Genomic DNA, 27,560 nt, shown 5'->3' on the forward strand with positions numbered 1-27,560 from the left:
CGCCCGCGGCGGCGCGAGGGGGGCCCGGCCCGGCGCTGCCCTCGACAGCGGCAAGTTTGGGAGTTGCACTAGTTTGCGGGGTGGGGGCGAGGCCGGGCGGGGGGCCATGGAGGAGGAGCGGGGGTCGGCGCTGGCGGCCGAGTCGGCGCTGGAGAAGAACGTGGCGGAGCTGACCGTCATGGACGTGTACGACATCGCGTCGCTCGTGGGCCACGAGTTCGAGCGGGTCATCGACCAGCACGGCTGCGAGGCCATCGCGCGCCTCATGCCCAAGGTCGTGCGTGTCCTGGAGATCCTGGAGGTGCTGGTCAGCCGGCACCACGTCGCGCCGGAGCTGGACGAGCTGCGCCTGGAGCTGGACCGTCTGCGCCTGGAGAGGATGGACCGCATCGAGAAGGAGCGCAAGCACCAGAAGGTGGGCAGCGGCCCCAGTCTGCCCATCCGGGGAATGGGGCCGCTGGGACAGCATCCCGCAGCTGTAGGCGCGCACGTTTGTGTATTCAGGGACCAGACTAGGAGAGACTCTCCCTGGATGAGAGAGGGAGGGAGGGAGGGAGGCCCCTGGCTCTTTTTTGTCCAGCCAGCGCCACCTGGCCTATACCAGCCTCAGAGATTAAGAGCAGCCCTTTGGAGCCAGCCCTGAGTTCCAGTCCCACCTTTACCATTTAATAGCTGTGTGACCTTGGGAAAGTTACTTAACCTCTCTGTGCTTTAGTTCCTCGCATGTCAAATGGGGATAGTAATAAGACCCAGCTTATAAGAATTAAGTGTGATATATCTAAAGTGCTTAGATAATATTATTTTCCAGAAATGAAATAAGCCCTCTGCCCTCAGTGTGACTCAAGAAGATATGTGGCCAGCCCCCTTCTTCTCACCCCAGAACCCCTCCAGAGCAAAGGGGATGTGACCTCCAGCCACTCAGCTCACCAACCCCCCAGACTATGGGTTTCTATTTGCAAATTGTTCCCAGGATTCCGTCTAATTTATTAAACGGAAGTGCTTTCCCCTCCTTGACTTTACCCTTAATCTTCACAGAACTCTCTGAGGCAGGGATTATCATCATTTTACAAATGAAGAAAATTGAGGCGGGGGGAGGAGTGGGGGAACTTGTCCCAAATTAGTGCTGAGACAGTCCCAGCCCCAGTGGAGGTAACTCTGCTGCCTCTTCCCCACCCTGTTTGATTTGGGGAAAGGACATGATTTAGGGCAGCTTTAAGCTAAGCCCTGTGACCAAGGATCCCTCCGTGCGGAGGGCGAGAATCAGGGCCTGCCTGCTGGGCTGGAAGTCTAGACAAGGTGCCTGGGGAAAAGGAAGTGGGAGATGTGTGGTTTCCTGCCCCAACCTCAACCCAGGGAAGCTTCTGTCAGACGCTCTGGATAGAGAATAGGAGGAAACGCCTTTCCTAGGAGCCATCTGGGTGCCTGAGGGGGCTCTGGCTTGCTGTGTGGCCTCAGGAAATGTACTTGGCGTCTCTGAACCTCCCTGGCAGGCCTTAACCTATTGTGTTTCAAGGAAAATAGCCCCGGCTGCGTCTGTAGTCTTAACCTGGGGGCAGAGCTGCCAGTGGCTCTGAGCACTGGTGTTTGGGAGGTTTGACAGTGTTTGTCCTAATAGCTCCCTATGCCCTGAGGTCAGGAAGGAAACTCAAGCTCTCAAGGGTTAGGCAACGTTTCCAAGATCACGCTGGGAGCTGGGAAATGCCCCAGTCCTGTAATTAACGTCAAGTTCCCAGGGACTTTGGAGCCAGTCAGCCTGGTTTCAAACCCTGCCACTGTGGGATCTTAGGCCAGTCACCTCGCCTCTCTGTGCCTCAGTTTCCTCAGCTGTACAATGGGGATAATAGCACTCGTCTCATAGGGTTGTGGTGAGAATTGAAGGGGTTGGTTAACTTACATAAAGTGTTTGGGACCGAGCCTGGCCCGCTGTGAGGGCCTTACAAGTGTTAACTGTTGTCTTGAGGCCTGGATAGGCTGTCAGTGAGGTGTTCGTGGGCTGATACTGGGGACCCCACCCCCCATCTCTTTTAGAGAGTCGGGTAGGATTTTGGAATCCTCTCATGTGGCTGCCTCTTATTAACAGGGGCCAGGGGCTTAGCCCGGGTCACACAGAAGTCCCGGGCCCTGCGTTCCCACCCTTGACGTTTGAATTCTGCAGCGGCTGGGCTGGGGGACACCCTTGGGAGCCATTGGCGGCCACTAGGCCTGGAGTCCGGTGGAATTCCCAGCCAGCTGCACTTGTTACTTCTGGAACGCAGTCAGCCAGGAAGTAAACCCCAGCGCGCTCAGAGCTGAGGCTTGTTTGTAAATACAGAGGATGATCGCTCCTAAATCAGAGGACACAATTCTTTCCCCATCTCCGCCCCTTGTCCCCTTTGCTTTGTATTCTTGGCATCAAGAGAGACTTCTCTGGCTTTTTGTTTTGTCTTCTTGAGTCTCAAAGGCTCTTCAAGGTGTTATTTCCACAAAAATCTCAGCATGTTCTTGGTCTTATCAGTATGTTCATTCCTCCCTCCCTTCTCTGCCTCCCCCTACTTCTCTCCCTCTCTCTCTCTCTCTCTCTCACAGGCTCCATAAAGCATGCACCTCATCTTCCACCAACTCTTCCCCTGAGCACCTGCCCCCCACCCCCGAATCCGTCAGTTCTGCTCATCACGCAGACTCAGGCCACAGTCTTAACGTGTCCTTTCTATCTGGTTACTCAGTCTGCAACCCCGTTGATGGACCACAGCGTGCAAAGTGCCCTCCTAGGTGACGTAAGCAGTGCAGAGACAAGGCAGGCTGGATCCTCATCTCAGGCGGCGGGTGGGTAACTGGGAAGACAGGAAAGATACAAACAGGCTTAGAAAGTGGTGGCTGTGCAGATACGGTTGTCTGTAATGTTAACAGCATATGTCATTCATTTACTCTTTCAACAAATACATTTATTGAATATAAACTGAGCCTGGGTGGCTCAGTTGGTTACGCGACTGATTCTTGATTTCGGCTCAGGTCATGATTTCATAGTTCTTGAGTTTGAGCCCCATATTGGACTCTGTGCTGACAGCAAGGAGCCTGCTTAGATTCTCTCTTCTTCTCTTTCTGACCCTCTCCTGTTCATTCTCTCTCTCTCTCTCAAAATAAATAAACACTTAAAAAAAAAAAAGGAAATATTATGTGGTGGGGCGCCTAAGTGGCTCAGTGCATTAAGTGACTAATTATTGCTTTCAGCTTAGGTCATGATCTCATGGTTCATGAAATCAAGCTCCACGTTGGCCTCTGTGCTGACAGTGTGGAGCCTGCTTGGGATTCTCTGTCTCCCTCTCTCTCTGCCCCTCCCCAACTCATGTGCACACACTCACTCTCTGTCTCAAAATAAATAAACTTAAAAAAAAAAAGGAATATTATATGACTTGTCACATTAATAAAAGACAGGGACGCCTGGGTGGCTCAGTCAGTTAAGCGTCCAACTTCAGCTCGGATCCTGATCTCATGGTTTGTGAGTTTGAGCTCCGTGTCAGGCTCTGTGCTGACAGCTCAGAGCCTGGAGCTGCTTCAGGTTCTGTGTCTCCCTCCCTCCTTCTCCCTGCTCACGCTCTGTCTCTTTCTGTCTCTCAAAAATGAATAAACGTTAAAAACATTTTTTTAAAAAGACACAAATGAAGTTAAAAATTTTAATAATATCTTGTCAAACCCAGTCTATGCAAAATATTATTTCCAAATGTAATCAACATAAAAATTATTTTTTTATTGGGATCTAGTTGACATATAACATGGTATTAGTATCAGGTTACAGCATAATTTTTTTAAATGTTTATTTTGAGAGAGAAAAGAGAGCAGGGACAGGGCCTAGAGAGAAGGAGAGAGAGAGAGAATCCAGAGCAGGCTCCTGAGTGCAGATGCAGAGCCTGATGCAGGGCTCGATCCCGCCAAATGCCAGATCACGACCTGAGCCGAAATCAAGAGTTGGACGCCCAACCAACGGAGCCCCCCAGGCACTCCCAGGTGTACAGCATCACGATTTGATATTTACGAATATTGTGAAATTTACCTTCCATCACCTCACATCATCCATCCTTTTGGGTAACCTCCAGTTACCCAAAAAAATTACTAAATGGATATTTTGCATTTTTCCCCCTATGTCTTTGAAGTGTGGCGTATGTTGAAGCCTACTGCATGTGCTAGTTCAGACCAGCCACAGATCAAGTGCTCCGCAGCTTCATGTGGCTTGTGGCTACGCTATTGGATGGTGCAATTCTAGAGTAAGGAGATAGATATTTTTTAAAGTTTAAAAAATTTCAGCTTATGATAAGTGCCATGAAGAAAATAAAACAGAGAGATATGAAAGAGACTGGCTAGGATGGGGCCGTCAGGAAGGCTTCCCTGAGGAGGTGGCCTCTGAGCTGAGATCTGAATAAAGTGTGGGTACCCTCCACAGAGAGAGCTGGGGGAGGGGCATTCTAGGCAGACACCACAAGTGCAAAGGCACTGTGGTAGGAATGGGCTTGGTGTGCTTACGGAACACAAAGAAGGCCAGTATGGTTAGAACAGAGTGAGTAAGGAATACGGGTGGGAGATGAGGTCAGGGATTATGCTGGGCTTCATAGGCCCACATAAGGAGTCTGAAGACTGTTAGTGCTGAGAAGGCAAAGAGGGTAATTAATCAGGGGTAACTCCCTGGAAGAGCCTTTTAGCTGGTATGGAGGCAAGATTAAATTTGCTGCGATCAGCTCAGCGGCAAGAACCACGTCCCACCCTACCCCCCCTTTGAGGGAAGGGAAAAAAAATCCCTGAAGCTTAAAGTCTGTATTCATCTCCTATTGCTGCTATAACAAATTACCACAAACTTACTGGCTCGAGGCACCACAGATCTGCTCCGGTCATATCAATGTGGATAATACTGGATAAAACTCTGGAGGTCAGAAATCAGACATGGGTTTCGCGGCGTTAACGTCACGGTGTCAGGAAATTCATTCCTTCTGGCAACTCTGAGGGAGAATCCACTTCTAGCTGGAGGCCACCCGTATTTCTTCGTTTTTGGCTCCTTCCTTCATCTTCACAGCCAACAGAGTACTATTTTCAAATCTCTAGCTCTGACTTCTGTCGCCACATCATCTCTGACTCTGACCCTCCCCTGTCTCCCTCTTTCGCTCATGAGGATGCTCTGATCGCATTGGGCCCACCGCGGTAACCCAGGAGAGTCCCCGTCACAGAGTCCTTAACTGAATAACACCTGCCCAAGTCCTTTGCTACCTGAGGACATCGTCTTAGGTTCCAGGGACTGGGATGCGCACGTCTTTGGGGACCACTGTTCTGCCCACCGCAGTCACTTACACTTGACCGTTGCCAACCGGGACCCTCTGTGCTCGCCGGGGCCAGATGGGAGCAGAGAAGAAACAGCCAGAAGCAGCTGCCTCTGTTTCCAGCCCACACCTGCGCGTGGGAAGGCCATGAGCGCTCCATCATCCCACCACTGCCTCCCCCCTCTGGCCCTGCCCTTCACCCCCCTGGCGACCTTGAACCAGCTGTGCGAATACTTAGTTATTACCTCTCGTTTCCCCAGTGCAGCGGGCTTCCTGACAAAGGAGACGGGGATTTAGGAATGTATTTAAAAGATGAACGGAGGCCGTGTTTATCCGGCCACCTGGGCCGGCTTGTGACAGGCTGTAGGAGGGACAGACACTGGCAAACACATCTTTAGCATTTTCTGGGACCTGGGCACCGTTCCAACCATTGACATCATCCTCAGGACAGCCCTCGGAGGTAGATACGACACTAGTTTCCGCATTTCCAAGGCACCCGAAGATGCAGTAACTTCTCGAGCATCCTGAGTCGGATGCTCAACTGACTGAGGCACCCAGGCGCCCCTAGTTCACCTATTTAAAGTGTATAATTCTGTGGTCTTGGGTCTATTCACAGAACTATGTGACTGGCACTGAGTCAATTTTAGAACATTTTCATTACTTTGAAAAGAAAACCCCAGGGCGCCTGGGTGGCTCAGTCGGTTAAGAGTCCGACTTCTGCTCAGGTCATGATCTCACGGTTCGTGGGTTCGAGGCCCGCGTCGGGCTCTGTGCTGACAGCTCAGAGCCTGGAGCCTGATTTGGATTCTGTGACTCCCTCTCTCTCTGACCCTCCCCTGCTCACGCTCTCTCTCTCTCTCTCTCTCTCAGAAATAAATAAAACATTTAAAATTTTTTAAAAAAAGAAGAAAACCCATACCCACGTGTGGTCAGTCACTCCTCGTTTCTGCACAGGCCCTGCAGCCAAGTGCCAGTCTGCTTTCCGTCTCTGTGGATTTACCTCTTCTGGGTGCTTCCCATCAGTGGAATTGTACCCTGTGGGACCTGACCCCCTTCACTTAGCGGCGTGTTTTCAAGGTCCTGCATGTTTTCTTCAACTGATGGACTTTTCGGTTGTTTCCGCCCATTGGCCCTTGTGGAGGATGCTGCTGTGAATATTCACATGCAGCTCTTTGTGTGGACACAGGTGTTCATTTCTCTCTCTCTTTTTAAATATTTGTTTATTTTCAAGAGAGAGAGAGAGACGGAGGGCAAGCAGGGGAGGAGCAGAGAGATGGAGACACAGGATCTGAAGCAGCTCCAGGCTCTGAGCTGTCAGCACAGAGCCCGACGTGGGGTTTGAACCCACGAACCACGAGATCATGACCTGAGCTGAAGTTTGATGTTCAACCGACTGAGCCCCTCAGGCGCCTCCTGGTTTTCATTTCTCTTGGGCAGATCCTTGGATTGGAGTTGCTGGTCACATGGTACCTGTGTCACTTCCTCGGGGCGGTTGGACGGTTTCCGACAGTGACCGCACCGTCTCCATGCTCACCAGCAAGGCCGAGGCCTCCAGCTTTCTCACATCCTTGTCAACGCTGATCATCTGTTTCTTTGATTACAGCCCCCCCCCAAAATAACGTTAATAGACTGATCGTAGTTATCCTCAAGTCAACCCTGCAAGTCTTTATATGGCTCCCCCAGTAAGGGAAACTGAGGCTCAGACCAAGTTTGGTGCCCAAGACAGCTTGAAGAGACGCCTGTATCAGATATACAAGGAGCGCTGGGGCCAGGGGGCGTCCCCAGGGGTCTTCGCAGCCTCTTTCTCCCTTGGAGAGAGGGGAGTCCTCACACAGGGTCCGCCCACAGGTCAGGGCCGTGCGCTCCCCAGGGAGGTTGAGGGTGATAGGCCCCCATGGCCCCGGGGCTGCTCATGTGCTCCCCGTCTGTCTAGATAGTTACGAAGTATAGTTGTGGCCGGCTGGGTCCTAACAGCACAAATGCGGGCCTTGCTGGGGGGAGGGCACCTTCTGTCTGTTGCGAAGTCGCCACGTGGACTAGTGGCCGCCTTCGTTCGTGGTGCGCCAGCCCTCACGGGGCCGGGGACGTGGGGTGAGGCCGCCGCCCCGGGCAGGCTGTGATCCAGCGCCGGGCCCGTCGCCTTTGCAGGAGCTGGAGCTGGTGGAGGACGTGTGGCGGGGGGAGGCGCAGGACCTGCTGTCTCAGATCGCCCAGCTGCAGGAGGAAAACAAGCAGCTGCTGACCAACCTCTCGCACAAAGACGCCGGCTTCTCAGAGGAGGAGTTCCAGAAGCACGAAGGTAGGAGGGGGCCCGGCGGGGGGGGGGGGGGGTCGGGAAGGCTGCTCCCACCGTGATCGCCGTCCTCCTCCTGAACACTCGCGGTGACCGTCCCTGAGCGAGGGCGGGCACGTGCTAGGTCCCGGGGCCTTTCGTCTCGTGTGGTTCCTGTCACTGCCTGGGAGAGGGCGCGTAGGCCTACTTTACAGAAGGTGAAACTGAGGCTCGTTCAGCGGAATGTCATGGGTTCCTCCCTCTGGGGGCTCCGTTCTCGGCATGGGGGACGCGCAGTGGACAAGACAAAGCCCTTGCCTTGTGAAGCTTGTGTTCTAGGGCAGAGACGCTGGATGATTTCTGTGGTTCCAGGTGGTGACCAGTCCTCTGGAAGAACCCAGGGGGTGTGATAGAGGTACCCTCGGTGGGGGGCTTCTTTATATGCAGTGGCCAAGGAAGGCCTCTGGCAAGGTGACACTGGAGCCGTAACGAAGGGATAGAGTGAGCAATGCAAATATCTTGGGAGAGAAGCAAGTTCAAAGGTCCTGGGGTATGAGTTCTATAAAACCCGGAGGGCCATTGTCAAGGGAGAAGATGATGGAGAACAAAGGTGGTTAAAGACGAGGTCAGAGGGGTCAGCAGGGGTCAGATCGCATAGCCCCTTAGAGACCAAGGTTTGGTGCCGGAGGCCGCGCCGGCTCCGACAGGTCCAGGGGTCCCTGAAGGATGGACGGTGTCGGCGAAAGAGAATGAGAGAGCCCCGAGATCCTTTCTGATCACCAGGCAGGCATCTCTGTCCTGTCGGTTTTGGTGTCTTTATTTACAGGTTAAATGATAACATGACATCAGAAAAAGGAATTTTTACAATGGATAAATCTTTGTGATAAGATGCTTTGGAAAGTGTACAGAAGCAGGTTTTACAGAAATATTCTTGCAGAACTATTGCAATTATAGTGAGGTTAAGTAAATCTTATAACTAGAGAATTAGGGTATTCTTAGTAAAAGACAGGATACATATTTGTTCTAAGTTAATAACGCTAAGGTTAGGTCATAGGTTAAGTGTATAGATGGGCTAAGAGTCATTCTGTCTGATTCTCAAATGTATGTTTTTGAGTTGGTTAATAAGTTGTTTGTGGAAACCTATTTGATGCTGAATGTGTGAACACCATGCAGGCCCTAAAAGTGTCAGCCTTTTGTTTGTGGGTAATGCTTTAGCTACTCTTATCCATCCTCATCCCAGCTACCTGTAAGGGAGGGTGTTTGCAGAAAGCAGGCCTTGGGGAAGGGACTGCCATCCATCACCAATTAGAAGGTGTATTAACTTAAGTTCTGCCCTTATCTGTACCTTAACTCTAAATTAGGCTCTTCGTCTCGGGGCCAGGCTCAGTTGTAACTCTTGTGTTCTTAACCCCCTAAGTCTTGGATCTGCAAGGCCCTTAGGAAGAGCCTTTTGACAATCATCCACAGAGCTTTCATCTAAAATCTCTCTTGTAAAGGCAGGAATATGCTTTTCCTTATGAGGTATCTGTGTTCAGAATATAGATCTGATATGGAATATTGTGAGGCCTGGTCAATACCAGCACAACAAGAGCCAGTAGTAGCAGGAGATACCAGTTTTCATTTCTCATGGCAGTAGCTGTGCAAACACTGCCATTTCCTTGCTGTGACTGCCATCCATAGAGGCCAGTGCGGCTCCCAGCAGTTTGGGTTTTAGAAAATTGTGCGGGGAAGAGATTGGACTCTTAACCACGGGCACACATTGAACAATGAGCAACTGAGGATGGTGAACCAGATCTGAATGGCACTGGAGCCCCTGAACTGTGTCACTCATCCTGCAAGCAGTGATCTAGAACCTTCACTCCAGGCCCCTGCTGCTTTCGGGGCCACAAAGACAGACATGGGATTTGGTCTGGGCCCCCGTGGGCTGCATGAGCTCGATTCTCCCCAGCATCCTCCTTCCTGATCAGAGGCTGTCTGTTGTCCCCAGAATCGCAGACTCTCTCTTCTGCTTGAAGAAAACTCCCTGGGGACCCACACAAGCCCCCTGCCTGCCCCTGCTGGTGGGGTGAGAGATGGGCTTGCATGGGGGCTGCAAGTTCAGAACCGTAGTCACACCTCTGTGAGATTACAGCCACAGCACCCTGATAAGGACCGCAGGGGGTGAGAAAAGAGGACGTTTTGGTCCACGTGCTGAAATTCTGTTTTCTTTGGGTTTCCCGTGTTGACATGCGTTTTGTGCAATGAAAGCAAAAGTCTTCATGGTTCTAAGGATTGGCTCCAGAGCCAGACTGTCCAGGTGTGAATCCTAACCCAATACTTACCTCCTGAGTGACTTTGATCAAGTCACTTCACCTTCGTGTGCCTAAGCTGCTCTCCATGTGAACTACTGTCTGTCACTCGTCAGGTTGTTGTGAGGATTCAATGAATTAATATCTGTAGTTTGTTTAGAATAGTATCTGGTACATAAACACGGCAAGTGTTAGCGGTTACTACTGAATCTGTCTTATCTAGTCCAACATCCTTAGTGAACAAATGAGAAAAATTGAGGCTGAGAGAGGGGCCGTGCAGCAGGTTAGTGGCAGAGTCAGGACTGGAGCCTGAGTCTGCTGAAATCAGTCCCCCCGGAAAGAAGGCTCGTACCTCCCTAGGACCCCTTGATCTCAGGCCACCAAATAGGGATCCTGCCCAGCCCCAGAGATTGGGCCACTGTGATATTCTAGTGCCGAGGCACTAACAGTTCCAGACAGAACACTGCTCATTCACTGACCCTTTGTAAACTCATGTATTCTACATACAACACTCTGACCCAGGTGTGTGGGGTGTTTTTCCCCACAGCCACCAATTTTCCAGGCACCAGTTGTGTGTCCTGTGATCTAATTTAGTTGTGGCACTAGGTACCCCGGAGTTAGCATCAGACTCCACAGAGTGGAGACAGAGACACACTATTACTGGTTTGTAAAGGATACAAAGGATATTATAAAGAACACAGATGAATAGCCAGATGAAGAAGGGTACCTAGGGTGAGGTGTGGAAGGGTTCCAGGCTCAGAGTTCTGTCCCAGTGGAGTTGGGGTGCATCACCGTTCGTGCACGTGGATATATTCATCAACCGGAAGCTTTCTCAGCACCAGCGACTGACGGAGGTGCCGTTAGGTAGGGATGCGTGATTAAATCATCGGCCATTGGTGATTCGCTTTGTGATTAGGTCTGTCACCAGCTCTTCTCCTTCCTAATCACTAATTACATAGTTGGTTCCTCTGGCAACCAGATTCCATCCTGAAACCATCTAGGGGGGGTCACCAAGAGTCACCTCTTGTCATAAACTCAGATATGGTGGAAAGGGCTTATGACAAGGAAAGACACTCCTCTCCCCTCTTTCAGGAATTCACAAGTTTTAGGAACTCTGTGCCAAGAACTAGGGTCAAAGACCAAATATATATATATCATGTATACATATATCATATATATGTGGCATATGTACATCATATGTATATATGTAGAGTGCTTAGCACTTATATTCATAAGTTATATAGAATATATAATGTTATAATTACATTACATATATTATATTATAATTACATTGTATGTGTAAATATATTTTTTCTTATCATATTACAATATCACAGTGGCACAATAGTACACACTCATTCCTTTGAATGAAAAACAAACTGAGCAAGTGTAACGCACAAAGCAGAAAAGGAGTAGATTATAGGATAGGAGATTTAAACCAGTTATACTGGAGGTTACATTAAATGTAAATGGACTAAAAGTTCTAGATAAAGACTCTCAAAAAGGATTTGAAAAGTTCAACTGTATGTTGTTTCTAAGAGACCTCTCTGGGAAAAGTCGAAAGTAAAAGGCTGAGAAACGATGTACTGTGCAAACACTAACCAAAGGAAAGCTGGTGTAGTTATACGAATGTAAGATAAAATAGACTTCAAGGCAGAGATCACTCCGTGATGATAAAAAGTTCAGTTCACCAAGAAAATGTGATTTTCAATTTGTGCATACCTAGTAACTTAGCCTCAAAGTATATAAAGCAAAAGGGAGGGGCGCCTGGGTAGCTCAGTGGGCTAAGTGCCTGACTTCAGTTCAGGTCATGATCTCATTGGGTTTGAGCCCCACCTTGGGCTCTGCACTGGTGGCGAGGAGCCTTCCTGGGATTCTCCATCTCCCTCTCTCTCTCTGCCCCTTCCACACTTGTGCACTCTCTCTCTCTCTCTCTCTCTGAAAATAAATACATAAATTAAAAAGAAACAAAACAAAAATGAACAGAAATATGTCCAGAAGAGGCAAATCTATAAGCACAATGTAGATTAGTGGTTGCCAGGGGCTGCAGGGAGGTCAGGAAAGGGTGAGTGGGGGGTGACTGCTAAGGCGAATGAGGTTTCTTTAGAGGAGGGATAAAAGCAGAGTGGTAATGATTGCACCACTTTGTGAACATATTAAAAACCACTAAATTGTACACTTTAAATATATAATAATTTGAAAGGTGAACAAATTTATTTAAAACATTTTAATGTTTATTTTTGAGCGAGAGAGAGAGAGACACAGAGTGTGAGTGGGGGAGGGGCAGAGAGAGGGAGACACAGAATCTGAAGCAGCTCCAGGCTCCAAGCTGTTAGCACAGAGCCCTACGGGGGGCTCGAACCCAGGAACTGTGAGATCATGACCTGAGTTGAAGTCGGATGCTTTACTGACTGAGCCACCCAGGTGCCCCAAAAGTGGACAGAAATTTTAAAAAATACATCCACAACCATAGTAGGAGATTTTAACATGCCTCTTTTAAGTGACAAAGTAAGCAGAAAAACAACCAAAACAGTAGGGACACCTGGGTGGCTCAATCAGTTGAGTGTCTGACTCTTGATTTCAGTTCGGGTCATGATCCCAGGGTCACAGGACTGGACCCCTGTGGGGGCAAAACTTCACTTTCTTCCCTCAAAAAATTGCATGCAGTCCAAGAGCTGAACAGCGGGAAATTTGCTTGGGCCTCTCGGTTCACATTTTCCATCAAAGGAGACCTGAGCCTGAGCGGTTCTACCGCTGAAGCCCTGTGTCCAACTCAAGACTTTGAGGACATTGGTGGAGTTTTTTCCAATGTTTTACTTTCACGGAAAAAAAGTACTGAAAAATGATTTATCCAAGTAAAAATAAAATGCATGCATGTTATTTTTTTTTTAAATCAAACAATGCAAAACTGTTTATGGTGAAAACTTGATCTCCCTTCCACTCCCAATTCCTGTTCCCAAGCAGTCTGCCTAGAGGAAGCCCTGGAAGCTCCTTACACTCTTTCTGCAGATTTTCTGTGCACGTTCAAATGTACACATTTACACAAATGCAGAAGGAAGATCTCCCCTTCCACCCCTCACGAATGGCAACATACTCTAGAATGTTCGGCACCTTGGTTGTTGGGTTTTTTGTTTTTATTTTACTTTTTAATTTTGGAATAATTTTAGATTTACAGAAAAGTTGGGCAAAGATGGTACAGAGAGTTCCCATGATACTGCTTACAGTACCCCCTGATAGTGACGTCCTGTGTTGCCACGGTCATTGGTGACAACTAAGAAACCCACGCTGGTGCGTTACTATTAAGTATCCCACAGACTTTATCTGGATTTCACCAGGTTTTAGATTAATGTCCTGTTGTGGCTCCAGCACCCAGTCCAGGATACCGCACTGGATATAGTCCTCCTTGATTTTTTCCCTTACTGTATCTTGCAGAATTTCCGTATCTGCACAGATCGCCTCCTTTCCTTTTTTTAAATTTTTAAATATATTTTTTAAGTGTTTCATTTAAGGGAGAGAGAGAGAGTGTGATCAGAGGAGGGTCAGAGAGAGAGGGAGATACAGGATCTGAAGCAGGCTCCAGGCTCTGAGCTAGCTGTCAGCAGAGACCCCGACGCGGGGCTCGAACTCACAAACCGTAAGACCATGACCTGAGCCGGAGTCAGATGCTTCACCGACTGAGCCACCCAGGCGCCCCTCCTCCTTTCTTTTTTAAGAACGGCAAAGCAGTAGAGCATAGGAGTTAAGACCATGAACTCAGAAGCCAAACTGCCTGAGTCTAAATCTGAGCTCCACCAGATTTTACCTGTGGCCAGATTATTTACCTTTACACAAATCAACTTCCTCATTTGTAAAGTGTGAATATTACTATAAGGATTAAATGAGTTGATGCACGTAAATTGCTTGGCACATAGTAAGCACCAGATCAACATTTGCTGTTGTTTGTTTTCTAACCGCATTCTTGAGATACCAATTCACCCATTTAGGATGTACAGGCCAGCGGCCCTGAGTATATTCAAAGTTGTGCAGCCATCACTACAATTTAGAACATTTTCATCACCTTAGAAACACCAGCCCCCTTATCTGCCATTACCCAATCCTTCCCACTGCCAGCCCACTCGCAGCCACAAGCAACCACTGGTCTGCCTTCTGCCTGTAGATTTGCCTTTTCTGAGCAGTTCGTATAAATGGAATTGATTAATGGCTGGTCTCTTGGGTCCGGCTTCTTTCACCCCACGAGGTTCATCCGCGGAGTAGCGGTGTCCGAGCCTCGCTCCTTTTTAGAGCTGAGTGATACCCCGGGGCCACGCTTTCTGCTTATCCATTCATCTGTCGATGGACACTTGGGCTGTTTCCAACTTGGGGCTGCTGTGAACATTCCAGACGTGTGTTTTGGGGGCTTTGGGGTGCACACCCTGGGCTGGGATAACCGCGTTGACGTTATTGAGGAACCCACGGCCACCTTTCTGTCTGAGACCCCTGCGGGGGTTGGGGGGGAGCTGGGAGCTCCCGGGCTTGTCCCTGTGATGCTACGGAGGCGCCTGGGGCCGCAGGCCATGGCCGTGAACACTGCGGCCGCCGCTCCTTCGCACATCTGGGCGCGTGCAGCTGCTCCGTGCTGGGGGCGGGGCTTTGCCCACGGGCACCGTCTGCCACACACACACTACACTGGCATCTAGTGTGGGCCCGGGCCCCGGAGGGTTAGCCCGGGGAGGTGTGCGCTTTCCGCTCAGACCAGCCCCCACCCAGTGGAGCGACCAGGTGGATGCCAGGCCTGCCTTTCACGGTTATTTTTATTGTGCATGGGAAACCATGGGAACACACGCGGACAGAAGCGTTTCTGCCACCTGTGAGAGGAGCAGACCTCAGGCGGGGGGCCGGGGGGGTCCCTGTGGGAGGTGGAGCCCGCCGAGTGACACTGTGTGCCCGGCACCTCCCTGAGCTGTGGGGCCAGGCCTCGGGGCTGGCTGAGGATTTCGGGGCGCCGGCGTGGGGCATGGGAGCCGTGCACAGGGGCTCGCCCAGCGCTTGCAGCAGTGTCTCCTAGTGCTGTCTGCTGCCTCCTGCTCCCTGGAAATCTCCAGATTAAAAAACACGTCCCTGCCCCTTGCTTTTGGAAATCCTTTTTGTTGGCAGGAGGGCAGCGAGAACCAGTTGTTGGAGGTGCCTGGTGGCTCAGTCGATTAAGCCTCCGACTTTAGTTCAGGTCATGATCTCATGGTCTGTGGGTTCAAGCCCCGCGTCGGGCTCTGTGCTGACAGCCAGCTCAGAGCCTGGAACCTGCTTCAGATTCTGTGTCTCCCTCTCTCTCTGCCCCTCACCTGCTCACACTCTTTCTCTCTCTCAAAAATAAATAAACATTAAAAAATATTTTTAAAAAGAAAAACTACGCGTTAACATATGCGGAGGTGAATTGCAGGTCTCAAAGCCAGTGGACTAGGGAGATGGAGGGGTAGGGATGTACATAACAGTCTGGAAAAAATGCTTGGGCTCTGGCCAAACAACTCCTTCAAGGGCGGCCTAGAACAGCAGTGCCCCCCAAAATATAAGGCATTGTGTTCTCAGAGACCGCCGGGTAGAGTTCAAAGTCCAGCCCCACCCCTACGACCCTGGTCGCCTGGGGAAGGGGACTGACGTTCCCACCCTCAGATTCCATACCTGTGAAATGGGAACAGCAACTTCCACTCCCAGGATCGTTGAGCACAAAGTGTGCGGAGCATCAGACTTGGAGCCGCCCGGTAGATGTCCCTGAAGGGGGCGCCTGGGTGGCTTAGTCGGTTAAGTTAAGCTTCCGACTTTCGCTTAGGTCATGATCTCGCGGTTCGTGGGTTCGAGCCCCGCGTCGGGCTCTGTGCTGACTGCCAGCTCGGAGCCTGGAGCCTGTTTCAGTCTGTGACTCCCTCTCTCTCTGACCCTTCCCTGCTCACGCTGTCTCTCTCTCTCTCTCTCTCCTAGAAATAAATAAAACATTAAAAAAAAAAATTAAAAAAAAAAAAAAAAGATGTCCCTGAGGGCAATTACGTTGATTTTGTCCTACCAGTCGAACCTTATATGTGGAAGCCGAGAGTGACTGGAGTGAATCTTGGCTCAGTAAACACTCAGCTATGCACCCTGTCTGTGCCTTCCCGCGGAAGCTTGCTGGGGTAGTTTTGTTTCCCAGAGGTACTATAACAAAGCACCGTAAACTGGGGGGCTTAGATCGACAGAAATGTGTCCTCTCACAGATATAGGCAAGGAGTCCAAAGTCAAGGTGTCAGCAGCCCTGTGGGAGCCTCGTTCAGCTGCTGGAGGCCGCCAGTGCTTCCGGGCTTGGGGCCTGGCCCCTCTAGCCTCTCCGTCACGTGGTCTTGTTTGTGTGTCTGTGTCTGCAGCCCCCTCTCCTTTCCCTTATAAGGATACCAGTGTTAGGATTTAGGGCCCACCCTCATGCGGCGTGACCCCATCTTCACCAATTGTGTTGCAGAGACTCTGTTTTCACGTGAGATCACGTTCTGAGGTTCCAGGTGGATGGAGGTTGCGGGGGGGGGGGGGTGCTGTTCTAGCCAGTACACTTGCAGTAACGTCAGGAGCCGGGCCACAGGAGGGGGCCAGGATGGCAAGAGTGTGGGCTTTGCAGCCAAGGTCGCCTGAGAGTGAGTCTACCAGGAGCCACTACCAGGAGCCACTACCAAGAGCCACTACCCAGCTGCGTGGCCTTGCATAAGTTAAGTAGCTATTGTATACTTCAGGTTTCTTCCGCTGTAACAATGGGGAGAACAGAACAGGAATTCTACTTCATAAGGTTTTCTGAGGATAAAATGAGTTCTAAGTACAGTTTCGATAAGTCTCCAGAAGGAGACTCTGAGGTGAGAATTCCTGTGCAGGTGATTTATTTATTTATTTTTTAAGTGTTTAGTTATTTTTGAGAGACAGAGAGAGACAGAGCACGAGCGAGGGAGGGGCACAGAGAGAGAGGGTGACGAAGAATCTGAAGCAGGCCCCAGGCTCTGAGCTGTGAGCACAGAGCCCAATGTGGGGTTCAGACTCATGGACCACGCAGGATCATGACCTGAGCCGAAGTGGGACTCCCAACTGACTGAGCCACCCAGGTGCCCCTGTCACTTGCCTTTTTGACTTAGCAGTGTATCTCAGCCTTTTGGCTGCCCACGGATGGTTTCCCATGGTGTGAAGGTCCTTGTCTCTTGACGCGCGTCTTTGCTTCTGTGACTGACCTTGGACTTGTTTCTTCCTGCACTTGCCTGAATGTACCTGTAAGTCTAGATCCAAGGGTCTCGAATTGCCAGGTGGCTAAATGGTTGCGCAGAACTCTTTCAGCTTTTAACAAGGCCTGTGAGTCTGTTAAAACATGCCACCTTCCTTTAACTTCTCCAAGCACTTCTCAAACTGCTCTTGGACTTGATCTTCGCAGCGACCTTTGGAACGAGGACTAGCATTTCCATTTTGTGGATGAAATGGCAGCTAACACGGAGAGACTCTATGTGGGCCAGGCCTGTTGTGAGCACTTCGCCGAGATTCACCCCTCTAACCTCACAAGAGTCCCCCATGCTGGGGGGGCGGGCAGTGTCCACATGATGCTCCTTTGCAAGTGAGAAACCAGGCCCAAGTTCAAGGACAGATAAGCAGCAATGTGGAGAAGTCCAGGAAATGCAGCCTCAGACCCCAGGCTCTTTACCACTTTGTTCTCCAGCCTGGTGTTAAAGCCTGGGGCCCCCAGAAGGTGAAGGTGAACAATGTCGCTGGGTTATGGATCCAGGTCTCCTTTGTCCACATTCACAGTCCCCCCCGCCCTCCACACTGTTCCTCCTGCCTGATTTCTCTGGGAGCAGAATCTGTACCCCCACCCCCACCACCAAGGATTAAATGGGCTCAGCTCCTGACGCCCTGGCCCAGAGCCTGTAGCAGGGCAGGTGCTCAGAGAGCAAACAGCACATTATGTGTGCCTTTTTCACACATCTCTCTTCCATCTGATTTCAGCCCCAGCATGCATGCGCACACACATCCACATGCGTGCACACGCAATGCACACACACACGCACACACACATATGCACACATGTGTGCGAGCACCATGTCTGAGGAACACCGTGTCGGGAGACGGTAGTGGTTCCTCTCGTCTCCCCACCTGAGCCCAGGCCCTGCCTTGCGGCGCTGGCTGAGCGATGTTCAGAGGGGGGCTCCCCGCACCCGGGACCTCCAGGCGGCCTTGTGATTCCCCCTCAGAGGTGTGGGTCCCCCTCAGTCTCCAGGTTGACCTGCACTGGGCCAGGAGGAGAGCCGGGATGTGTAGAGGAATCACGAGCTTTGTGAGTTCCAGGCGGAGCCTGTAGCTCGTTCTTCCCTGCGTGTAGTGTCGCGTGCCAGTGCGTGGTTCCTCTCTTTATTCTAGTATTTATAACAGTGTTTTTTAATGTTTGTTTATTATTATTTTTAATGATTGATTGATTTAATGCTTATTTATTTTTGCAAAAGAGAGACAGAGGCGATCTGGGGAGAGGCAGAGGGAAAGGGAGACACAGAATCTGAAGCAGGCTCCAGCCTCTGAGCTGTCAGCACAGAGCCGGACGCGGGGCTTGAACTTACGAACCTGAGCCAAAGTCGGATGCTTAACCGACTGAGCCACCCAGGCGCCCCGAGTACTTTGGTTTTGAGAGAGAGAGAAGGAGTGTGGGGGGGAGGGGCAGAGAGAGGGGAGCAGAGGGAAGCAAGCTCCATGCTGACAGCAGAGAGCGCCACGCAGGTCTCCAACCCATGAACTGTGAGATCGAGACGTGAGCTGAAGTCAGATGCTTAGCTGACTGAGCCACCCAGGCACCCCAACACTTTTATTTATCTATTTATTTATTTAGAGATAGAGTGCAAGTGGGGAAGGGGCAGAGAGAGAGAGAGAGAGAGAGAGAGAGAGAGAGAGAAACTCAAACAGGCTCTGTCCTGTGAGTGCAGAGCCCGATGCGGGGCTTGAATTCATGAACCGCGAGATCATGACCTGAACTGCAGTTGGACGCTTAACTGACTGAGCCACCCAGGCACCCCCGCCCCGCCCCCACTTTATTATTTTTTTAAATTTTAAGATTTTTTTTCGAGAGAGAGACAGAGGGACAGAGAGAGAGAGAGAGAGTGCGCGCGCGCGCATGAGTGGGGGAGGGGCAGAAGGAGCCGGAGACACAGAATCTGAGGCAGGCTCCAGGCTCCGAGCTGTCAGAACAGAGCCCGACACAGAGCCTGAACCCATGAACTGTCAGATCATGACCTGAGCCAAAGTTGGATGCTTAACCCACTAAGCCACCCAGGCGCCCCTATTCCATTATTTTTTAAAAAATGTTATTTATTCATTTTGAGAGGGGAGGGGCAGAGAGAGAGGGAAAGAGAGAGAAAACCAAGCAGGCTGCGTGCTGCCAGCACAGAGCCCAACATGAGGCTCGAACCCATGAAACCTGGGTCATGACCTGAGCCGAAACCAAGAGCCTAACCAACTGAGCCACCCAGGCGCCCAGAATGTTCTTGTATGTGTCTTGTTCCATACAGATTGTCACTTTCCTCATTCACTCACCAGTATGTCTGAGTCACCTTTATTTTAGTTTATTTATTTGAGGGAGAGAGAGCAGAGGAGGGCAGAGAGAGGGAGAGAGAGAATCGCAAGCAGGCTCTGTGCCTCCAGTGAGGAGCCCAGCTTGGGGCTCAAACTCACGAGCCACGAGATCATGACCTAAACCGAGATCAAGAGTGGGATGCTCAACCAACCGGGTCACCCAGGCGCCCCTCGTCTGAGCCTCTTAAACAGCCGGGTGGCATCAGGCTGTACCGCAGTTGGTTGAGCCACCCTCCTCCTGACCAGCCCGGGCGCACACACCTGTCGGGGATTTGGGGCTAGACCCGGGATGTGGCTGCAGGTGTGTAGAGTACGTGTCCGCATTGGTGGGTGACACCAGCTGCCCGGCGCAGCGCTCCGAGTGGCAGGCACGCGCGTTCCCGCAGCCCCGCCTTCTCCCCAGCACTTGGCATCCTCAGTCCGTTTCATTCTGGCCGTCCCAGTCAGGATGCACGCCCCTTCTCTCCCCGCCTCGCCCCCCAGGCTGGCATGTCTCGGCCTCGGCTCCTCAGACGCCCCAGCAGGTGCACGGAGGAAGCAGGAAGCGGATTGCTCTTTCCGCCCATAGGACAGGCTCGTTTCGTGGGCTTGTGTGATTTGCTCCTGAGCTTCGTGCGCCCAGCCTTGTTAGAGACGTAGGCTCGGAGAAGACACGCAGGTGAGCACGTGGGGGCTCCGAGAGGCCAACGTCGCTCCGCAAGCCCTAAGCTCTGGGCCGTGAAAGAACCTAGACAGTCAGGTTCATGTTTCTGTTCCTGTCTGGAGCCTCCCGCTCACTCGGCGGTCAGTTTCGTTCTAATTCCTTCCCCTCCGGCCTGTCTTGTTTGCATAGTGCGCACCTGCCCCCCTGCGAGCTTTCCTCCCCGGCTTCTCCTTCCTCGTCTCCTTGGCCTGACCCTCCTGCTCCACGCACGCCCTACATACAGACACCCTGACGCTCCTGTTGCCCCTTTAGAGGGAAACCCAGCCTCCCTCCTGGCCGTCGAGACCCCGCGTGGCCTAGGCTTGCTCGCAGCTCAAGCTCCTGCTGCCCCTTGGTCCCCGAGCTTTGGCCACCAGCGTTGCCCTTCAGCTCTGCAGACGTGTAGTCTCTTCCCCAGGGCCTTTGCACCTGCCGCTGCTTACCTGGAATGCGTGACCTCGTCACCTGGCTGCCTCTCCTCCTGCGGGTCCCGGCATACCTGGCTCTCGTAAGGGCTTTCTGCCCCCACAGTCTGCATCGGGTCCCCTTGGCATTCTGTCAGCCCCCAGGGCATCTGCTGCGGCACTGACTGTGGTGTGTAATGACCCCATCTCTGTCTCATGTCCGTAAGTCAGTGAGAGTAAAATTGTATTTCATTTATTGACCATCACGACCCTCGTGACTGCTGGCTCAGTGTCAGGTTCACAGCAGATGCTCGATAAACAGCCGGTGCGTGTGTGTGTGTGTGTGCATGTGTACGTGCAAGAAGATGTGAGGGTACTCCAAGTAGGTGGCCCTGTCAGAGCAGGTATGGACTAGTCTGCCCTGTGGTGCCGCTTTGTAGTGACCTTAACAGAGCCTCAGAGCTTGTCCTTCAGGAGGAAGGCAGCGCGGCGGCGTGGAGAGGACATGGGACTTGGGGTCAGAAAACTGGGGTTGGAGCCGTGGCTCTGCCAGTGCTTGGCTGTGCGACACCGAACATGTCTGTCTCTAGGCCTCAGTTTTCCGTATCTGTAAGATGGGAATGATGTTAAAAACAGTAATAATACTTCCAGTGGCTGGAAGTGACCCTGAAACGGGTCAAGGATATAAAGCAGCTTGTCCTCCATGGGTTTGGCGGGAGTGAGTTGTGCTTCATGGACGAGGGGGGCGGCGGGGGAGGGGCCCCTGTAGCATCAGCCTGGAGCGTCTGCCGCGTGGGAAGCCCTAGAAGACAGACGGTTGAGGCAGGATGGCTGCCCTCCAGGACGTCCGCGCTGTCACTGTTCCATTGAGCCTCAAGCTCTTCCATTGAGCCTCAAGCTCTTTGGGGGCAGGGCCCAGCTCCTATCTGGGTTCGTGGCCCCGGCAATGTCCCACCCAGTTCTAGACGCACACGTGCTTGTTCGCGGCGGCGACCGCCTGCTCGGGAATACGGAGGACAGGGGAAGGCGGGATTCTCAGCGGGAAAGACCAGACGGAATGGAGCGGGCTTGGGGGGGGGGGGCGGGGGACTCAGCAGGGAGAATGGCTGAGTCCCACACACAGCTGTTCCTCTCGGGCGCCACATGTGTCCCGGGCACGGGGGAGCCAACGGGGAGGGAGAGTGAGAATGTTTCTCTCTTGTTAGTCTGTGGTCGAGCCACTACTCCCAGGAAGCAAGGATTAGCTGTCAGCCTGGCGCTTGTAGGAGGCTGAGTGATGGGCCTCCAGAATATCAGGTGCTGATCCTTGGCCCCTGGATGTTACCTGGTATGGTAAAATCTTTACCGATGTGGGGTGCCGGGCTGGCTCAGTGGGGTAAGCGGCTGCCTTGGGCTCAGGTCATGATCTCATGGTTCGTGAGTTCGAGCCCCACATCAGTCTGTCTGCTGTCAGTGCAGGGCCCAGGTCAGATCCTCTGTCCCCCTCTCTCTCTGCCCCTGCTCCGCTCTCTCTCTAGAAAATAAATAATTTCCTTAAGACCTTGAGAGGGGAAGTTTCCTGACTTATTCGGGGGGCCCCTAAATGCGATCAGAGTATCCTTATTAGAAGAGCGAGGCAGAGAGAGGTCTGACACAGACAGAAGAGGAGGAAGCCCCGTGACCACGGAGGCAGAGGCCAGAGTGGTGTGGCCATAAGCTGAGGAGCGCTGGGAGCCCCCAGAAGCTAGAAGAAGGAAGGGACCCGTTCCCCCCCAGAGTCTCCGGAGGGAGCACAGCCCTGGCCACATCTTGACTTTGGACTGATTTTAAACTTCTGGCTTCTAGGGGCACCTGGGTGGCTCAGTCGGTTAAGTGTCCGACTTCGGCTCAGGTCATGATCTCACGGTTCGTGGGTTCAAGCCCCGCGTCGGGCTCTGTGCTGACAGCTCAGAGCCTGGAGCTGCTTCAGATTCTGTGTCTCCCTCTCTCTCTGCCCCTCCCCTGCTCGCACTGTCTCTCTCTCTCTCTCAGAAATAAATAAATATTTAAAAAATAAAACAACTTCTGGCTTCTAAACTAGGAGACAATTAATTTCTGACGTTTTAAGCTGTCAGATTTTGTCACTTGTGTTATAGCAGCCATCTGTCCCCACAGTTCATTAACGCACTTAGCGAGCACCTGCGGCGTGCCAGGCACTGCGCTGTGCTAGCCGAGGGAGTACATGGTAAACAGGTCAGGCGAGGCCCTGCCTCCTGGGACCTACAGTATACTTTGGGGGCCGGGGACGGGAGGAACGGACAATAAAGTAACAGACACCACGCCTTGGCTTTGTCTCCCATGCTTCCTGTGTATTAACTAAATCAGTCCTTAACAGGAGCCAAGGGGGTAGGGCTGTTATTCCCATTTTGTAGATGTGGAAACTGAGGCACAGAGAGGCTAGCTCGAAGCCACACAGATCATAAACGAGAGAGCAGGTGCTTGTGCTCCGAGACTTATGCTCTGAATCATCTTTTGTTAGACGAAAAGACCTAGGAAATGGTAAAAAAAAAAAAAAAAAAAAAAAAAGTGGGGGGGGCGGCATGAAGGTAAGAGACAGGGTCAGGGGTCACTTTCGGGGACCAGGGAAGGAAGGGCCTCTGTGAAGAGGTGACGGTTGAGCTGAGGCCTGAAAAACGAGGGGAACCAGCGCGGGGGACCGGAGGTCGGGATGAGCTCAGAGGGGACCCGGGGCAGGGGAGGAGGGGGCTCACCTGCTGCCCATGCTCACCCCCCCACAGGCATGTCGGAGCGCGAGCGGCAAGTGATGAAGAAGCTGAAGGAGGTGGTGGACAAGCAGCGAGACGAGATTCGTGCGAAGGACCGGGAGCTCGGCCTGAAGAACGAAGATGTGGAGGCTGTGAGTGACGGGCCCCGACCCCACGCCCACCCTCCCGGCAAGCGGTCCCCTTCTGTCCCTCCGTCTCCCCTCATGGGCTCTGGTGGTGGGGGGGGTCCCGGAAGCAGCAGCCTCGGGGAGGACCCTCAGCCAAGTGTGCACAGCAGCAGGAGAGGACATGGCCCTCTCTGCCCAGTGATCTGCTCCTTCCACACCCAGGGAGGTACTGAGGCTCCGTCAGCCTTTGTTCTGACCCAGACACTTCCGTCAGCCCACCTTCTTCGTGGCCTCTGTGAGCAGGCCAGCGTGGTCCAGGCTGCTCTAGAGACCCATACAGCATCTCCACCTGATATAGAAAAAGACACCCCATTCTCAAGGCGCATTACTTCTGTCTGTTGGGAAATCGTTATAATATACGGACAAAAAACACTTATCTTCCAACTGTTGTAAAAGTATCACAGTAAATATCCAAATTGCCCATTTCTGGCATCAACAGTTCTAAGAATGTGACCAAACTTCAAGCAAATCAATATATCTCCGGTGTGAATGGCACGCTTGTAGATGATTTGCCCTTGTGCAGTGTACAACATGAGCTACTACACATGGCAGCCCCATAAATGGCCTTCCTCTTTCTCCAGCTGCAGCAACAGCAGACCCGGCTGATGAAGATCAACCACGACCTCCGGCACCGCGTCACAGTGGTGGAGGCCCAGGGGAAGGCCCTGATCGAACAGAAGGTAGAACTAGAGGCCGATCTGCAAACCAAGGAACAGGAGATGGGCAGCCTGCGGGCGGAGCTTGGGAAGCTGCGGGAGAGGCTGCAGGGTGAACTCAGCCAGAACGGAGAGGAGGAGCCTGAGGTAAGTGGGAAGCTGGCCACTGAAGCCAAGTGGGAAGGCCGGTCCGTGAGCTGGCTCGAGGTGGGCAAGCTCAAGGTGGTGGCTTGTTTCTCCGGGTACACTTAGGGGAAGTGGGAGCAGCCTGAGGGAGGAGCGATAGTGTGTAACTCATGGACTCTGGAGCTGGTCGGCCTTGGTTCGTATCTAGCCTGTTACTACCTCCCTGACCTTGGATAAATCATTTAGACTTTCTGTGCCTCAGTTTCCTCTTGTCTAAAATGGGAATAATAACAGTCCTTAGCCCCAGATCATTATGAGAATTAAGTGAGTTAGTTCAATTACGGCGTTAGCTGTTGTTGTTATTACCATGATCGTCTGGAGGAGTCAAAAACGCTTTTTCTAAGGAGGTGATCAAGGGGCACCTAGGGGGCTCAGTCGGTGAGGCATCCGACTCTTGATTTCTGCTCAGGTCGTGATTTCATGGTTTGTGAGATCGAGCCCCGAGTTGGCCTCGGTGCTGACAGCTCAGAGCCTGCTTGGGATTCTCTTTCTCCCTCTCTCTCTACCCCTCCCCCAATCGTTCTCTCTTTCTCTCTCAAGATAAATAAGCATTTTTAAAAAAGAGGTTATCAAAAGAATGAGAGAGTAAACAACCCAAGGAGTGAATTCCAGGCAGGGGAGTGGCACACACAAAGGCCCTGTGGCAGGAAAAATGCCAGTGCAATCAAGGGAGCATCAGGAGACAAGGGTGCCTGGGATGCCTTGTGAGGGGGAGGAGGAAGGTCTGAGTGAGGTCAGAGAGAGGGGCACGGGCCAGGCAGGCCACAGAGCCGAGTTTCATCTTCTACCAGAGAGCACTGTGCTAAGTGCTACGGAGGTTCAAAGAGCTTACAGTCCAGTGCAGGAGACAGGCTCCGACACCCACAGCCACCTAAGGCGGGAGGGGATTATCTCAGTGGTAAGAGACTGTCTTCTGGGTTCCCTTAAGGAAAATGGGCATGAGGTTTACTTGGGAGGTGATCCCAGAGATCAGGGGCATGAGACAGGGGAGAAGGAAAAGTGAATTCGAGGGTGTTAATGCAGTGGGAGCTCAGTCCTGCTGGGACCTCTGAGAATCCTCCAGAAGTGTCTTTTGGAGGAGAAAGGCTTGGACCGTTTATCCACAGGCACCCACCCCCAGTTGGCTAATCATGGCCGGTGGGGGTGGGGGTGGGGGGGGGAGTGTTATCTCCCTGACATTCCTGGGCAGAACTCATGGAGCAGATCTCCGGGCAGAAATGAAAGATATGCGGTGTGTGCCTGGGGGCAGGAGGGGGGGAGCCGTCTACATGTCTGGAACTACACCACAGCTGCACCTAAAATCCAGATAGGCCCAGGGCTGTGACACAGGGCACCAGAGGGGTCTGCCCCATAGAAGTGCCCCCAGGAGGGGCGGTACCGGGAACACAGAGAGGAGGCAGTTCATCCTGATGGGGGTGGCGCGTGGTTTCAAGGAGGAAGTGTCCCTTCAGCTGGATGTCAGTGTTAGCAATGCTAAGATTCTTGGGGCTCCTGGGTGGCTCAGTCGGTTGAGCATCTGACTTCAGCTCAGGTCATGATCTCACCGCTCATGGGTTCAAGCCCTACGTCGGGCTCTGTGCTGACAGCTCAGAGCCTGGAACCTGCTTTGGATTCTGTGTCTCCTTCTCTCTCTGCTCCGTCCCTGTTCATGCTGTCTCTCTCTTCTTAAAAATAAATAAGACATTTTAAAAAATTAAAAAAAAAAAAAACCAATGCTAAGATTCTGATAGGTAGTTGTAGAGGGCGGATGTGCTGCTTCCGAAAAACACAGTGGGCTGTTCGGGAAGGGCTCGGGGCTTACTCTTTCTTCCAGCAAATACTTACTGACTGTTTTAGGTTTGCAGACACTATGCTAGGTTCCTGGGTTCCAGGTAGGGGAGGGAAGACAGATGCGCCCTCCATCAGGTTGGCTCAAATGCCGGCACGGTTCTTAGGTATCTTGTGAGTTCAGTCCAGACACTTCATGTTCTCTGAAGGACAGGTACCTGGGATACAGTTAGGGAGATAAGGGAAAGAAGTCTTAAAAGGGAGAGGTTCAGGCTTGCTTTTGGCTAAAAGTGACAGAAGCCTAAATTAAAATGGTTTAAGGAATAAAAAAAACAAAAAGAGGAATTTTTGGTTGTAAAGCTAAAAGCTTTGAGTTCATGATGGCTTCAGGCATAGCTGGTTTCAGGGGCCCAGAGGATGCTATCAGATCTCGCAGCTTTGCTTTCCTCTGTGTCGGTGTCGTTCTCAAGCTGGCTCTTGCCATATAGTGGCCCCTGGTTACTCTACCAGCATAGCAGCCCCGGTGAAAAGAAATGGCCTCTTTCCCAAATTCCCAGCAAGTCTCAGGGAACCCTCTCGGCCCATCGCTGAACCAATCGCTGTGGCCTGAGGTCTGGAGTATGCATGGGGTGTCCGATCCCGAGTCACATGGCTGCGCCGTGTGGTGCCCATCCATGCCGCATGCACCGGAAGTGGGCAGGGAGTTTCTCCAGGGGACGCTGCAAGGACACAGCCCGGACAAGTATGGAAATGGTTGCAGGACAGAGATGGCAGCTGTTGTCTGCAGCGCCAGGAAGTGGGGGCCCAGAATGCCACCCACAAGACTCTGAGCAGTGAGGACTGTGGGGTCCCCCACAGGGTTCAGCGGGGGAGGAGTGGGATGAGCTGGGAGGGCACTTGGGCGGGGAAGGAGCTGAAGGCAGATGTGGCTGTTGGGAGCCCTTTGCAGAAATCCAGGCAAGAAAGGCGAGCTCTGCGTCAGATCTATGGCGATGGGACGGAGGGGATGAGACAGAGGCCAAAACAACCCATAGGCGCAGCTGAGGGCAGTCACCCCCTCCTCCCCAGTGTCCCTCTTCCAGCCCCCTGTGCCCCTCGAGAACTCAGGCCTGTCCCCTCCTGGGAAGGCGGAGCTCGCTGCAAACCCAGGTCCCGAGGACACCACCCCAGCCACGAGACTCCGAGCCCTGCTCCAGATCTATTTAGCGGCAAGGACAGGGACACGCCACGTCCCCATGGCCCGACTGCCCCACCCATTTAACAGTTTCCCCTGCTGGCACCTAGTGGGTGGGGCAGAAATGGGGGAGTGAAACCAGGTAGCAGTTACGACTAACCCGCCGAACTGCTTTGCAGAGTCTCTTCCCAAACTCGGGGCGTCCTGGCTGAGTCTGACCCCCTCCCTCGGAGCTGGGTAGGGTTCAAGATGCTTGTCACTCGGACGGGGAGGCTGCGAGTGGTGGCTTTCCACCTGCTGCCGCGGGGCTGGGGCTCATCCATCCCGTCGGTGCTCAGTCTCCCATCTGACACGTGGGG

General features: G+C 52.3%; 1 protein-coding gene across 3 annotated transcripts in view; it reads left to right on the forward strand.

The window, feature by feature from the left end:
• The window catches only part of RILPL1 (Rab interacting lysosomal protein like 1), a 43,157-nt gene continuing 15,597 nt past the window's right edge, over positions 1–27,560 (forward strand). For 2 of the 3 annotated variants that reach the window (XM_039239117.1, XM_039239181.1), the window contains exons 1-4: positions 1–415; positions 7,428–7,578; positions 23,264–23,382; positions 24,000–24,221. In XM_039239117.1, the coding sequence (XP_039095048.1) occupies positions 107–415; positions 7,428–7,578; positions 23,264–23,382; positions 24,000–24,221 (801 nt within the window). In that variant the 5' untranslated portion in view covers positions 1–106. The remainder of the gene's footprint in view (positions 416–7,427; positions 7,579–23,263; positions 23,383–23,999; positions 24,222–27,560) is intronic. The other variant, XM_039239254.1, reaches the window with a different exon arrangement.

Source organism: Hyaena hyaena, unplaced genomic scaffold (assembly GCF_003009895.1).
Source record: "Hyaena hyaena isolate Hyena2069 unplaced genomic scaffold, ASM300989v1 scaffold_0, whole genome shotgun sequence".
In the NCBI taxonomy this organism is placed as follows: Eukaryota; Metazoa; Chordata; class Mammalia; order Carnivora; family Hyaenidae; genus Hyaena; species Hyaena hyaena.